Genomic DNA, 13,821 nt, shown 5'->3' on the forward strand with positions numbered 1-13,821 from the left:
CGATGCTTCGAAATTTCCCAAGCCTGGCAGATCTTTTGCAAAAGGAATGTAGTTTGAAATGAAAGATATCAACGTGAACGTAGACATTCCATGAGTTCGAATAAATGTATTCTTCCCTATCTGAACTAACGTCAGTTGTCCTTAGACCTCATGAAAATGGTTGCCGAGACTGAAGTCATAATGGTAACCACGAGCCATAGAGTAGTAGTTCCATTATTTAACTGTTTTACAGCATTGTTTTCTAAAATTGTTAATTTATACCGATAGATAGTCACTTCTTCTCCTTCCCCTTTTGAAAAATAATAAAATTCCATAGACACAAGCTACCAATAACCATGAAGGTTTTACCAATTTTCACTGCACAATCATCAATCAACACTCGAGTATCATAAATAATATTAATAGGCAAAATTTCTATGCAACAAAGTTGCAATTATGCTGCGCTATTGTATTCGACGAAAAAGTTTAATAATAATAGGCTCATTACTAACGGAAGTCAATCACCAGAGTCAATGGCAATCGACAGGTGCCAAGCCAAGCAGCGAATTCCAGGCAAGGCAAGCTTGTAGGCGCCAAACTCATGAAGGCGAACAAATACTCATACCCTTAGCGCCGCGCGCTGGTCATTCCCTTTGATTAATTTCATGAGGCAGCGAAGCAAGCGGGTACTTCAGTGACCAAGTGCTAAATTCACCATCAAAACTTTATGAGAGACAAGTGATTTTATTATTGAAAAGCGAAAAAGTATTAAAATATGCAAAAAAATCTCAAATGTAAATGCTAAACAAGTAAAAAGTTAGCGAAAAAGAAAATTGGAAAATTCATGAACAACAAACTCGAGATTCGTATAAGTTTAACTGTTAGACACTTAAAATACTTATGATCATGTATTTCATAAATTTCTAGTGAAAAACTTGGAAATATGGAGTAGTTAAACCCAGCAAATTAATCTCTCCCACTCCAAAACTCTCCTCCGCTATTAAGCTTTCCACGCAGCTGTCTTCTGTGCGTTATTCCTACAACAACTCAATGTCCCTCCAAGCACTCAACGGAATCCTTCTTCCCTTAAGAGAAGAGACAATTAACAATAGTACTTCTTTCCCCAAAATCACAAGCTATTGTTCTCTACGTCCGCTTTCCTTAGCCAGAAATAGACCCTTTCACATACTAGCCGAACTTTCCCTGGGTAGATCCAATAATAACTGTCCCTAAGATAATAGCAGGGCGGCACGGAATACTTAAGTCTCTCTGCTGGAAATTATCATCTAATGATCTTATACGCATTGCTTTTGTCTGGACACCAGAGACAATTTTAACGTTTCGATCTTCAAAATGTATGATATACAGCTTAAGGAACACTGACCTAACATGTAAAGAGGTTAAACTTGTCTCTTTGATCACTTATTCGTGTTTTTTAGCAGAGTTTGAAGCTAACAAAATCACAGCTCTCTCTCTCTCTCTCTCTCTCTCTCTAGTAGACCTCACTTGTCGAGTAGACTAAATACAGGTAAAATCCCGTCAGAATACCATCTTCCTCTTGAAACCCTAGACTTAGAAAATACAATTGAAATTCTATAACTCGAAGTTCTCCATAACTCTAACTCTTGAATTGGCAATAAGAGCCATCTTTCATACAAATTACCTTCCGTAACTCGGAGGTCTCTCTAACTCGAAATTCGTTTGTGGATTATGGTGATTCGATTTAGCGAAGTTCAACTTTACTTGTGTTGGTCTCTATGTCACTTTGTGCAAATGGAATATGAATGTACTTCGAGAGTTTAGACATCGACAACTCACAAGACAATCGGGTTTATGTCAGTATGAAATGAATCCAGAACTAGCAACACATCAACATTCCCCACAGATGATTTTGACAACTTTTTCTTCGATTACAACAGCAACAGCTGCTAATTTCTATTAGTCATCGCGCACAGAGTTGATAAGCCGAGCACAAGGTCATCCAGCTGTAGAGTTGTCGTTAGATGACTCAGATAGTTGTCTCTATAAATGTAAGTGTGTAGGCACGTGCATTAGAAATCAAACATTAATTCAGTTACCGCATTACTAATATGTAATCTCCCAAAAAAACTTAATTGAAAACTAAAGCGCATTACTTCTGTAATCACGCCAAATGTAGAGAGCCCACCAATGACTATGACAACTATGGAACAGCCTTCAAACGGCTAAAAGCATTCATTTATTAAGAGTTAATTGAATGCACACGTCTGATTTGCACCAAATTTGAGTCGAGTAAATGCGACAGCAGCCGATTGCAACAGCACGATTTCTTTCGAAATACATATGTATTTAATTTCGAAATTAATTGTGCCTCAAAATGGGAATAGCCACTAGCACGAGTTTCGGTTAGTCGGTCACATAAAAATCGAGTGTCGCAACTGTTGCAAGCCGATAAGTGCGTAAGACTAATATACTTAAATAGAGACTTCATGTAATTAGCCAAAATTGTCATTGCAACTGTCAAAGCAAGTGACATACATTTAAGTTTGAACATTCTTTATACCGTTATTTTACTCTACTTCCATATATATGAGTTCCCCTCTTACCTCTTTTTGGTTTTTCTTTTTCTTTTTCTTTTTTAGGTGACATCGATGACTGCATCGTAACACCGACTGTACAAGGACAATTCACCCCACTGCCTGAGGCGCTCTGTGATGTCATTATGGACCTAACCGCAGAGGGTCATTCGGCCACCATTGAGAATGTGCGCATCAAACTGAGCATACGATTTCCGCATATGACACCACCAGCCACCGAAGTTATCTACGATACGCTGGCACAACTGATGCAGGAACAGAAAATCTATCAAACCGCAAAGGGTTACTTCATCTTCACGCCAGAGTGAGTATATTGAGTCAAATATATCAATAGTAGAGTAGATCAGTCATCCTTTCTGATAAACAAACTAGTATTCACTGGGCCGGTTATGTCCAGAGATCACATATAGATAGGAGATCTAGAGAAGATAGAGCGTGATATCAAATCTCCGAATTATCGTTTTTCTAAAACAACTGATATCAGAGACCTAGGGACACTATCTTATAATTTAGTATAGTTTCTTCTTCACTTAGAGATTTTAAAACTCTGCTAAAAATATTTAGAACCTTCTCTGAAGATTGAATTTAATTAATTTTCATTTCTCAAAACTCTCAACCAGACGTCGCCGCAGTCGTTCGAGACCGCGTATTATGCGCAATGGCTATCAAGATTTTGAAGAAACCGATGAATTACCTCAGGAGGCGCGCACAATGCTTATGACCAATGCGGAGGCGCTACATTCATTGTACGGTGAAATCTCCACAGAACGCGATGGCGATCTAACGCATCAATGCATACAAACTAATTTGGCCGATGTCATTTGCGGCGGTAAGTGAACAAGGAATACCAGTTAAAGAATAAAATTACACGCTTAACACTTCCATTACAGGTAATCCAAATGACAAAATACTTTATCCGCGCGCCGCCAAAAGACGCAGCGCCTCATTCCCAACACCGCGCAGCCTGGAAAGGCGGCATAGTCTGCGCTTATTTGGCTCCTCCAAGCGTCTCCAACGTTGCGCATCAACACGAAGCCTCTCAAAGACATACGCACAAACTTTAGCCACGGACAGTAGCAGTTCGGAGTACCAAAGCACAGATTCTTCGTCACCAAGTAAGTTGAAATACAATGATTTTTTGAGTTTTTCGATAGTAGATAGGATCGGTCCGATGATGTCTAAGTACTCGAACCCCCCTCTGCGAAATCAAACCCAAAAAGATGGTATATTTTAGTCGTAGACTCTATAATTGAAGAGTGGCGAGTCAAAGATTTCAAGTCTCATCTTTACTTTTTTTTCTTATTTCTTGTTACATCCGCCTGTTTTCAGAATATGTTTCATAGACATCAATCCCCAAATTAAAGCTTTTCTTTCTCACTTTTCAGAAAAGGGATCTTTGCTATCGCGTCTCTTCCGACGTAGCGGACGCGCCAAACAACGTCAAATCGAAACATATTCAGCCCAGTTCCCACCTGCCGAGTGGTTCAACTCTCGTGCAGTGCATTTACATAGTGTCGGCACGCAAACAGCCGATCATGTAAGTTAACAACACAAGCTTCTATATCCCTCTCAACACACTAATATCTCTTCTTTCATATCTCGCCCACTTTAGGACATGCCGGTGGCGCATACGCTTTCCAATTCCACATTCTACGATGGTTCGGAGTTAAGTCAACGTTCACTCACACTGCCACGCCGACATCGACGACACATGTCCAGCGACTCGACCTTCCTTATATCGTCGCGCGATTGTTCGCCCATACGACGACGTTCGCCAGTCTACTGCAGCAGTTCACTGCCACGCTCCACACAATCCATACCGGCCACAGCGAGCGGTGCAACAACGAACATGACCACCGCACCGACGACAGCGAGCAAAACGAATCACTCCACCGCGACACTGTCACGCCTCTCGGCGCCAAATCACACAACAACAGCCAGTGCTGTTGCCGCCGCAGTGGCAGCGAACGCACAAAAATCTTCCTCAAAGAGTGTTATCGGCAAACACATATTCGAACAGTCGCCTTCGCGCACAAGTGCCAGCATTAAAGCGCCAGCGACGAAGCGTCAATCAGATAACATAATAATTAACGGTTATGCCAGCAATTTGGATAGCGGTAAGGTGTGCTATCGCAGCGTACAGAGCGGTCCGTCTAGTTTGGAATCGGGCAAAGCCTCATCCATGCTTACCTCGGGACCGTCGAGCATCGATAGCGGTAAGGTGTCATTCAGCAAAACCAGTGGTCATTCTAGTCTCGACTCGCAATGTTCGACCAACACAGCGGTGGTGCAACCAAGTCCAGCGCGGTCGATACTCGTCTTGAATGGTTCGCCGCGCGGCACACCGCGTCATCAGGCAATGCGTGCACGCGCCGCCGAACAGACGCAACGACAACGCGCCTCGACGCCATCGCGTATACTCGAGGAAATCACGAATCAGCAAAAACCAACGCCGGGCCGTCCAATGAGTAATGCAGGTGGACAATCCTATTACAATAGCATACCGAATTCGAATTCGAACAATTCGATCACACTGCAGGTCACCACCTCCAATGGCAGTCAAAGTAGTATACCAAGCACGAAGATTTTTGTGCAGAATTCACCAGCGCGTAGCGTTATAACGTTGGAGAATGGCAAGCTGATGGAGAATTCTAATGTCTACATCATCAATAATGAGACGACAACCAACGAGAAGGGTGAAATCATTAAGAAGACGCTCTCGAAGCAGGAAACTACGCCAATGAGAAATCAGCAGCAACAAAAAGAACAGAAACGGAATTACGCACAGGCGCATGCGCAAACGCATAGCCAAACGAAGTCAATGCAACAGCAGCAGCAACAACAACAACAGCAGGCGACAAATATACAACAAATTTACAAAGACAATTCGATAAGCGAGAACGAGGCGAACTCCGAGACTTGCGACTCCATCTCTTTCATTAGCGAAACCTCACCGGATAATCTGGACACGCTGAGCTCCACGGAGGTGATCGACAACTCGAAATTCACGAAGAATATCAACAACGATGCCACAATGAATAACAGCCGTAAACTCTGCTTACAATTGCCGCAACACGGCTCCAGCCAGATTGTCTACAAAAACAATGTGCTGAAAAACGAATCGAATCCGAACTCGCCCAGCGGTGAGAAGACACTCGCCATGGCGGCGCTAGCAGCCAAACAAGATTTTGAAATCGCCGGTTCGGTTGGTAATCTACGTTTCTACGAGAAGAACACCAAGGAGACAACACACGCGAAATTGATGAACTCACATTGTGATTTGAAGAATCTAAATCGTTACGAGTCTTCGGGCAATCTGCAAAAGACCGGCAATATACTGCAATCCAATCCGGCCATTAATAGTGACGACCTGGCGCATATATTGCAAAAAAACATAATCGCCGTTGGCAGCGAACCGAACTTAGCTTTAAAGGACAATAACTGCAGCAACACAAGTGACAAATCCGTCGAAAAGGAGGCGCTTGATCGGCGCTTCAGCTTGTCGAAAGATCCCAATGGACCGGTCAGCGCACCAGCAACCGGCAATGAAGACCTCTACAATTTCCCGAGTCTAACGGATTTGTCCTTTAATTTTACCTCATTGGCGGCGCAGAAAATACTACAGGGTGTTAGCCTGAACAGCATCGATACGTTGGTGGAGCTAAATATGGCGGCTGCCGCGGCGGCGAATAAGGAGAAACAGCAGAATAATCAACCGACGCCGGTGTGCACCGACTATGGCATGGTGTAGCAGTTGGAGCGATAGATAGACTCAACGAAATGCAATGAGACAATTGCGTCAGCGCGATGAAATGAGCTTAGGTCAATTGAGTGTGTTATGTCGGTGGCTTTATGGGGCAGTGTAGTGGGCGCGCATGGTCAGTAGGATGAGACGCACAACTTCAACTAACTAAAGTAACACAATTAAACATATACTAAGAACTAAAATTTAAAACGAAATATTTACTACTCGCATATTAGATAGGATTCGTGAATACGAGTAGTTACTATTCTTAGTCGTATCGTAGATTCTTGCTCTCCGATTGGTAAAGTGGCACTTGTTGAGTTAGTGTATGTGGGATTTATTAATCCATTTTTCTTTATTTTCTAACCTCAAAAAAAACGTACAGTAATAAGCCTAAATCTTTAAAATATTATCAAGTGATCTTTGAGCCATTCAAGGTCAAAGTGAAAACCATAAAAAACCTTCTTCAGAACGAGATTTTGTTATCGAAAATCTTTTTCAGTAGATATCAAGATATTTATTTCTGGAACTGAGCTAGTCCACAAGATATGTTTCATTGGATCAGAGATTAAAATACTTAAATTGTTCATCAAATTGAATATACATATAATATATAATATTTTATTAAAATCTATCTTGGAAAAGGATTCATATAAAAGCTCTGCCAGCCAGCGTTGCCACTTTTTCAACATTTGTCACTTTAACAAAATCAAATAAATTAAAAATATTTATAATGAATGCGGTTCTTAAAAAACAGAAATCAAAAATTTGTTGGAAGAAATTTACATAAAACTATTAATTAGTATTTCTCCTAAATGTATACTCGCCTACAGCGTCGATGAATAGTAAACTTTAGACTGTTTTGTAACGTATAACAATATTGAGCACTAACCAAATACATACATACATACATATATAGTATATTATGGGAACAACAAAGACAAGTAAGAAATTATAGTTGTATGTAGCTGAACGAAAATATGAATAAAATAAACCAATAATTATAATTGATTATAGTAGTGAGGGAAATAAACTGAAACTCGCAGACAATTGTAAACAAAAATACACAGTTAAAATTAAATTACACATTTTTTTATTTAGTATTTGCAGTTGTACTACAACGACAAAAATTTATATTTTTGACTTATTCTTTGTCTGAATTGCAAAATTTCAAAATTTATAATTTTATAAAATTAATTTATTTAAATTTGATTTTTTTTTGTAATTAAATTATTATTTTTTTCTTTTTGAATTACATCTGTGTGTTTATTAAATTTGAAACTTAATAATTTTATAAAATTAATTTGTTTAAATTTGATTTTTTTTTTTAATCAAATTAATTTTTTTAATTTTTCATTTACTTCCATGTGTTTATTAAATTTCAAAATTTATAATTTTATAAAATTAATTTATTTAAATTTGATTTTTTTGCAATTAAATTAATTTTTTTTTTTAATTTTTTTTGTTTACTTCCATGTATTTATTAAATTTCAAAATTTATAATTTTATAAAATTAGTTATTTAAATCTGAAAAAAGTAATTGTAATTAAATTATTTTTTTTTATTTTTTGAATTACATCTATGTGTTTATTAAATTTGAAACTTAATAATTTTATAAAATTAATGTATTTAATTTTTTTTTAATTAAATTATTTTTTTTTTTACTTTTTGGTTTACTTTAAAGTGTTTACTAAATTTGAAAATTAATAATTTTATATATTAATTTGTTTAAATTTGATTTTTTTGCAATTTAATTTTGAGAAAATTTAATTGTTATGCAATTTTATCAAAAAAAAAAATATATTAAAAAAATATATAAAAAAAAAAATTTTTTTTTAAATAAAATAATTTATTTTTTAGATATTTTTTTTTTTTTTATTTTTTAATATTAATTTCATACATTTTCAAAATTTTTTAAATCAAAAAAGTTTAGCTATCATTTGTATGTATGTATGTTTTTTGTTTAGTCTCATAAATTATTCGTTCCAATAATTTTTAATCGCATTTTAATATTTTTCATTACTCTTTTGGAGATTTTTCTTTACTACGAAATTGTTGTTGTGCTTCATCCATTTTTTTGCGATTTTTTTCTTAATTCTTTCGAACCAATACTTATCTACTTAAAGCTTTTTGCACGCCCACTTGAAACACATTATAAGCATTAAAGACGCCGCAAATGTCAATTCCAAGCGCCACTTGCCTACACATTTACAGTTATGAACATGTAAATTTTCTTTACAGTGCCAAAATGTTTTAGTTTAAAACAAAACAAAAAAAAATATATTATTGATTAATTGAGTTTTATAAAAAACACCTAATTTAAGTTTTAAATATTGTAAATTTGACAGCAAAAATAAATATATAAATATATATTAAATACAGTTGTATATGCTAATGTAATAATGTAATAGTTTTATTTATTTCATTTGAAATCCTTACAACGCCGCCCATACAAATACAATACATTACAATAGTTAATTATAAAAGTAATGCAAAACCAAGAAAAATTGCTAAATACGATTACTTATAACTTAAAGCAAAGAGTTGTACTCACAAAGGTTTACATACATACAGACATACAATACATACAGACATATGTACAATGTAGAGCAGCAATATATTTTTTACAGTTACATATAGTACATACATACATACATACATATGTACAATTTGTTTACTTTAATTTGTTAAATAGTTTTTAAAAAATATAATTCACCGTTTGTTTTATTATGAAACAAAAAAAATAGAAAAATAGAAAAAAGGAAAACAAATGTACAGCAGGCAATAAATAAAGTAAAACTCCTCAAATAGTTGGATTGCATTTCATATAAAATAGCGCAGTAATAAATATTATTTTAACATAAACATAAAAATGTTTTTTTTTAATTTTTTTAAATTTTTTTTTTACTTTTAATTATTTTTAATACATTGTGATGTCGCTTTGCATTTCACAACTATTATTTACTACAATAGTTGAATTTATATTTTTATTAAGTTTACTTTTTTAATTTTTTGTTTTTGTTTTTTTAATTATTATTTTTCTTTAATTCTATAGCAAAAGCATGCTTGGCATTTAAACACACGTGTTAAAGTAAAAATAAATAAAGCGAAACATGTCGTTAGACTTCGAACGCGAATACATATATGTATGTAACTAACTTTATTTCAAATAATTTTCGTGTAAAACTTAACTTTAAGAAATATGAAATGAATGTCTTATCACTAAACATTTTATAAATAAGGAAGGCCTTAACATGAATCAAATAAAATGTAGCGTAAAATGGCATAAAGCCAATAGAAATCAAATAATCAAACGAAAATTAAAGTTGTTTTTGTCAACAGTATAACGATACAAAGGTAAGTTAATTCGTGTTTAAGTGAAAAAAAAATATTTTTAACGAAAAAAAGTGAACTTTAATTTAAAAATATTTATATGTATATGAAAAAAAATTAAAAAAAATTAAAAAAAATGAAAAATATATAAAAAAATATATAAATAAAATTTTAAATAAAAAAAATTTTAATTAAAAAAGAATAAAAATTAAAAAAAAAATAAAAAAAAATAAATTAGAAAAAAAATTAAAAAATATTAAAAAAAATAATTTAAATTCAATTTTTATAAAAAATTATAAACAATATTTAAGTATTTTAATTTTTAATATTGTTCAAAGTACAGTGGAACTTCCGTAACTCGAACTTCTATAACTCGAAGTTCTCCATAACTCGAACTCTTGAATTGGCAATAGAAGTCAAATCTCCTTCCATAAATCGAACTTTTCGACCAGGGCAGAATACAAAATTTTAAATTTTACTATCGAAATATTATTTTACTATAAAAATACATTGAAAAAAATTAAGGCAGTAGTTTGCTTTAGAAGCCGCGTTTTTTAGCAATTTTTTTTTTTTGAAAGGGAAGAAAATGATTGCGGTAAACGTAATTGTTAGACGATAGTGTACTATATTTAAGACTTAAAAAACAATATTTATTATTAAAAACTATTGAAATTTTTTCAAAGTTGTAAGTATTTTTCTGGAGCGCCTGGAGTCTGCACTTGTAAATCGGTGCCGGTGATGGAGGTCGTGCGATGCATCTGAAACAGTCGAACCAAATTTTTTTTTTAATTTTTATACGTTTCTTTTCTTTATGAACTAAAAAAATACCGAAGAAGTTATAAAATTCCAAATTTTTTCGAAGTTTGAAAAAAAATTCACTTTTTTTAAGAAAAAAAATTCACTTTAAGTTGCAAAACAAGTAGTTTAAATAATACATTTTTTAGTTCAAATAGAAGATAATTTAATACTGAAGCTAGATCACATTCGTTTTTTTTCGATCGGACATATATTCTTTTTGCTATCGCCGGCACCGTTTTCTAACACTTGTGAAACTGAAAACTCGAGAAAACGCGCTTTAAAGTCTGTCTGAGCATTCGCACCTGCTCGACGCTCGGCTACTAAAACTGCTCTAGCTTCGAAAATATGTCGAATTGCCCTCTGGAATTTTAAAGACGTATTCTTGGATAGTTTTGGAAGAGATTTAAAACAAAACAAAAAAATCGATTTTTTGAAGCCTGTAAAGCAGACTGCCTTAATTCGTGTTTAAGCGAAAAAATATATTTTTAGCGAAAATAGTGAATTTTATGTTCCAAAAATGTATGTATATGAAAAAAAAATAAAAAAAAAATTATTTAAAAAAAAATAAAACAATATTAAAAAAAAATTAAAAAAAATAATAAATATTACATTTTTTTTTTATATTAAAAAAAAAATCAAAAAATATTTAAAAAAAAAGTTATAAAAATTAAAAAAAAATTAAATTAAATTTTTATCAAACATTTTTTACAATATTTAAGTATATTAATTTTTTTTTTAGTATTTTTCAAAGTAATACCAATCAAATTAAATATACCAAATATTTCTTATAATGCAATTTCTGCTTTGTAGGCTCTTGTACGCATTGCAGTTGTGGTTATTATTAATATTTATAATCGTTTGAACATTTCCTTAAGACTATAACACATGTTAATGCCCGCTGCGTTTATGGTAAGACCACTTTGTTATAAACACTAGTGTAATTAGTCAATGTTTACATAATTACTATTTTATAAATACATTTAAAACCCAAAAATATGACATATTAGTGTTAGTGGTTTGATTAAACAGTAAATTGGCTGATAAACTAGATTATTTTACAAAAAAAATTATATCTAAAAAATTCAGGTAAACTAAACTTTTTTTCGAAAATGTTTATATCGTTCAAATATTTAAAAAGAAACGCAGAGTTTAAAACAAAAAAAAATATTTAATTTAAACAACTGCATTATAGGTTATGTTCATTGAAAAGCAAGCCTTACACATTCTCTTTAAATTCAAATCGCATTATTCTTACATTTTTCACAAATGACTTCGATTTCAACTATTTCGACAAACTTAAAATTATAAAGAACATTTTTTAATGAAGTCAAATACAACTTTATAGTTTTTGAAACATAACCAACAAAATTTGGATTGTTTATTACAAGCATAAAGACTGTTTAATATAATACAAGCAAATAATTTTTGTTATTATTTGCAAATAAATAGATACACAAGGTAGATAGTACAAGAACAAAATTTTGTAATTTAAGCAATTACATAAGTAAAAAAAGTTAAAAAAAAAAAACAAAAAACATTACAATTCTCATCAAATAATCCACTGAAGCACGTAGGCAGTGTTTAATAAATTTAACGAACAATCTTCTTTTTTTTAATTTTTAGAATATTAGCGCTATTCTATGGCTGCTGCCAATAACAATGCTAGTAAACAGCTATACTGTCAGTTTTCAATAAAAGTGCTTAAGTTCACCAACGACTGGCACGTTAAATGTGTAGTATAAATTTTCGTATGGAAACTGAAAGGGATTGGCGAAGCTCAACTTTAGTAGACCATTTTCAAAAGCTTCTATGTACTTGGGATCCTAAAAGAAAAATGTGAGAATCATTATTTTGTTAAAATAAATATAATTTATAAGCGCAAAACTTACATCCAAAATTAAATGCCTTATTCTTGTGCCTGCGACCATCATTAGCACAGGCATATTATCACATAAACGTTGCTTTTCAACCTGTTTTCTCTGCAACAGATCTATCGTCTTAAATACCAACTCTTCCGTCAACTGATCACAATGCATCACATTAATATACTTTAATCTTGGACAACCATCTAATAACACTAAGACCGCTTCATTAGTAACTGAGCGACAGTAACGTAAACTAACAATTTCCAATTGTTGTAATGCGCAAATAAAACGCAAACATGTCGCATCAATATATTTACTACAATCGCAACCGAATACTTTCAGATTCTTAAATTGTGACAAAGATCGCATGCCATCGTCCACAATGAGTCTGGGCGAAAAAATGCGCAAACACTCCAGTTGCTCACCCTTTTGGTCGGCTAGTCGATTGAGTAACACATTAAATGATTGTGTTCGAAACATTTCGGCAGATAATTCTAAATCAGCTAGACGTGGTAGCTGCGCTATAGCATAGTATTCAAATCTTTGATTACAGGATATATTGAGTTTTTCTAAATTTATACAGTTCACTGGCAGCGCTGAAATAGCCACATCAGTAAGTGCATCGCACCACTGTAGAGTTAGCTTTTTGAGGTCCTTAAGCGATGTGCAAATTTCCACAAAGAAATCATCTTGTATGCCACATTCAACGAAGGTTAGCTCCTTTAGGCATTTCAATTTACTTAAATAGCGTCCTAGTTGTTGAAAAATATGTTATTAATCTTTAACAAAACCAAAATACTTTGCCGCTTACCCGTTATGTCTTCTTCTCCCTCTAATCTCAAAATCTCCAAATTTGCCAACTCCGATACACTTTGCATTGCATTGTCGTCCAGCGAACACTTTTGTAAATGCAAGCTATTCAAGTGTTTCATATTCATAAGTAGCTTGCGTAAACATTTGGATTTTATTTTTGTCATTCCAAAATAAATTCTTCGTACATTTGGACAATTCTTATGTACTTGTGTCACATATTCATTACGTTCCTGGTCAGTGTAGGGCAAGTTATCTAGTTCCTCGAGGGAACTACCTGCCATTTCAAAAAATCGCCTTATCTCTCGCGTGCTCATATCATTGAGATCATCTTTTCGCAATATTTTGCAATGTCTTTGGCAGTAATATTGAAATACGCTGCGCAAACGTGGACAAATCGTCGCCAAACGCACCTGTTCAACCAATTCTAGTTGTTTAAAGATTTCCAGCAAACAATCATCGTTCAGCATTAAAATGCTGGCTTTTATAACTCCGCCATCTCTATGCTCTTGAGACATTTTTCCCTGCTAACGTACACAGCACACACTCAAAAATATTTAAAACGAATTGATGCCGGCATTTGTGCAAATTAATTGTGTTATCAGCTGTGTGACAACAGCTGCTTTCAAAATTTCGCAAAAATTCGATTACATTAGTCAGATATGGGAGTTTTAGTAATCGATATGAGAACACAAAACACCAAAAATTTTTGCTG

The 13,821-nt window shown here is 33.6% G+C and overlaps 2 protein-coding genes across 2 annotated transcripts in view; one reads left to right on the top strand and one right to left on the bottom strand.

Moving 5' to 3' along the window:
• Positions 1–7,309, top strand: part of LOC105220860 (mucin-4) — a 111,300-nt gene extending 103,991 nt beyond the window's left edge. The window contains exons 3-7 of the mRNA XM_011197393.3: positions 2,601–2,859; positions 3,176–3,384; positions 3,446–3,670; positions 3,941–4,092; positions 4,168–7,309. Of these exons, the coding sequence (XP_011195695.2) occupies positions 2,601–2,859; positions 3,176–3,384; positions 3,446–3,670; positions 3,941–4,092; positions 4,168–6,306 (2,984 nt within the window). The 3' untranslated portion in view covers positions 6,307–7,309. The remainder of the gene's footprint in view (positions 1–2,600; positions 2,860–3,175; positions 3,385–3,445; positions 3,671–3,940; positions 4,093–4,167) is intronic.
• A 4,460-nt stretch (positions 7,310–11,769) lies between these two features.
• Positions 11,770–13,765, bottom strand: LOC105220859 (F-box/LRR-repeat protein 2). Its single transcript, XM_011197392.3, has 3 exons — positions 13,108–13,765; positions 12,321–13,048; positions 11,770–12,254 (listed from the first exon to the last, which is right to left on the bottom strand). Exons 1-3 carry the CDS (start codon positions 13,622–13,624, stop codon positions 12,120–12,122), a joined length of 1,380 nt encoding a protein of 459 aa, XP_011195694.1. The 5' UTR covers positions 13,625–13,765; the 3' UTR covers positions 11,770–12,119.
• Between the last annotated feature and the right edge of the window lie 56 nt (positions 13,766–13,821).

The sequence above is a fragment of the Zeugodacus cucurbitae genome, chromosome 4 (assembly GCF_028554725.1).
Source record: "Zeugodacus cucurbitae isolate PBARC_wt_2022May chromosome 4, idZeuCucr1.2, whole genome shotgun sequence".
Classification (NCBI taxonomy): Eukaryota; Metazoa; Arthropoda; class Insecta; order Diptera; family Tephritidae; genus Zeugodacus; species Zeugodacus cucurbitae.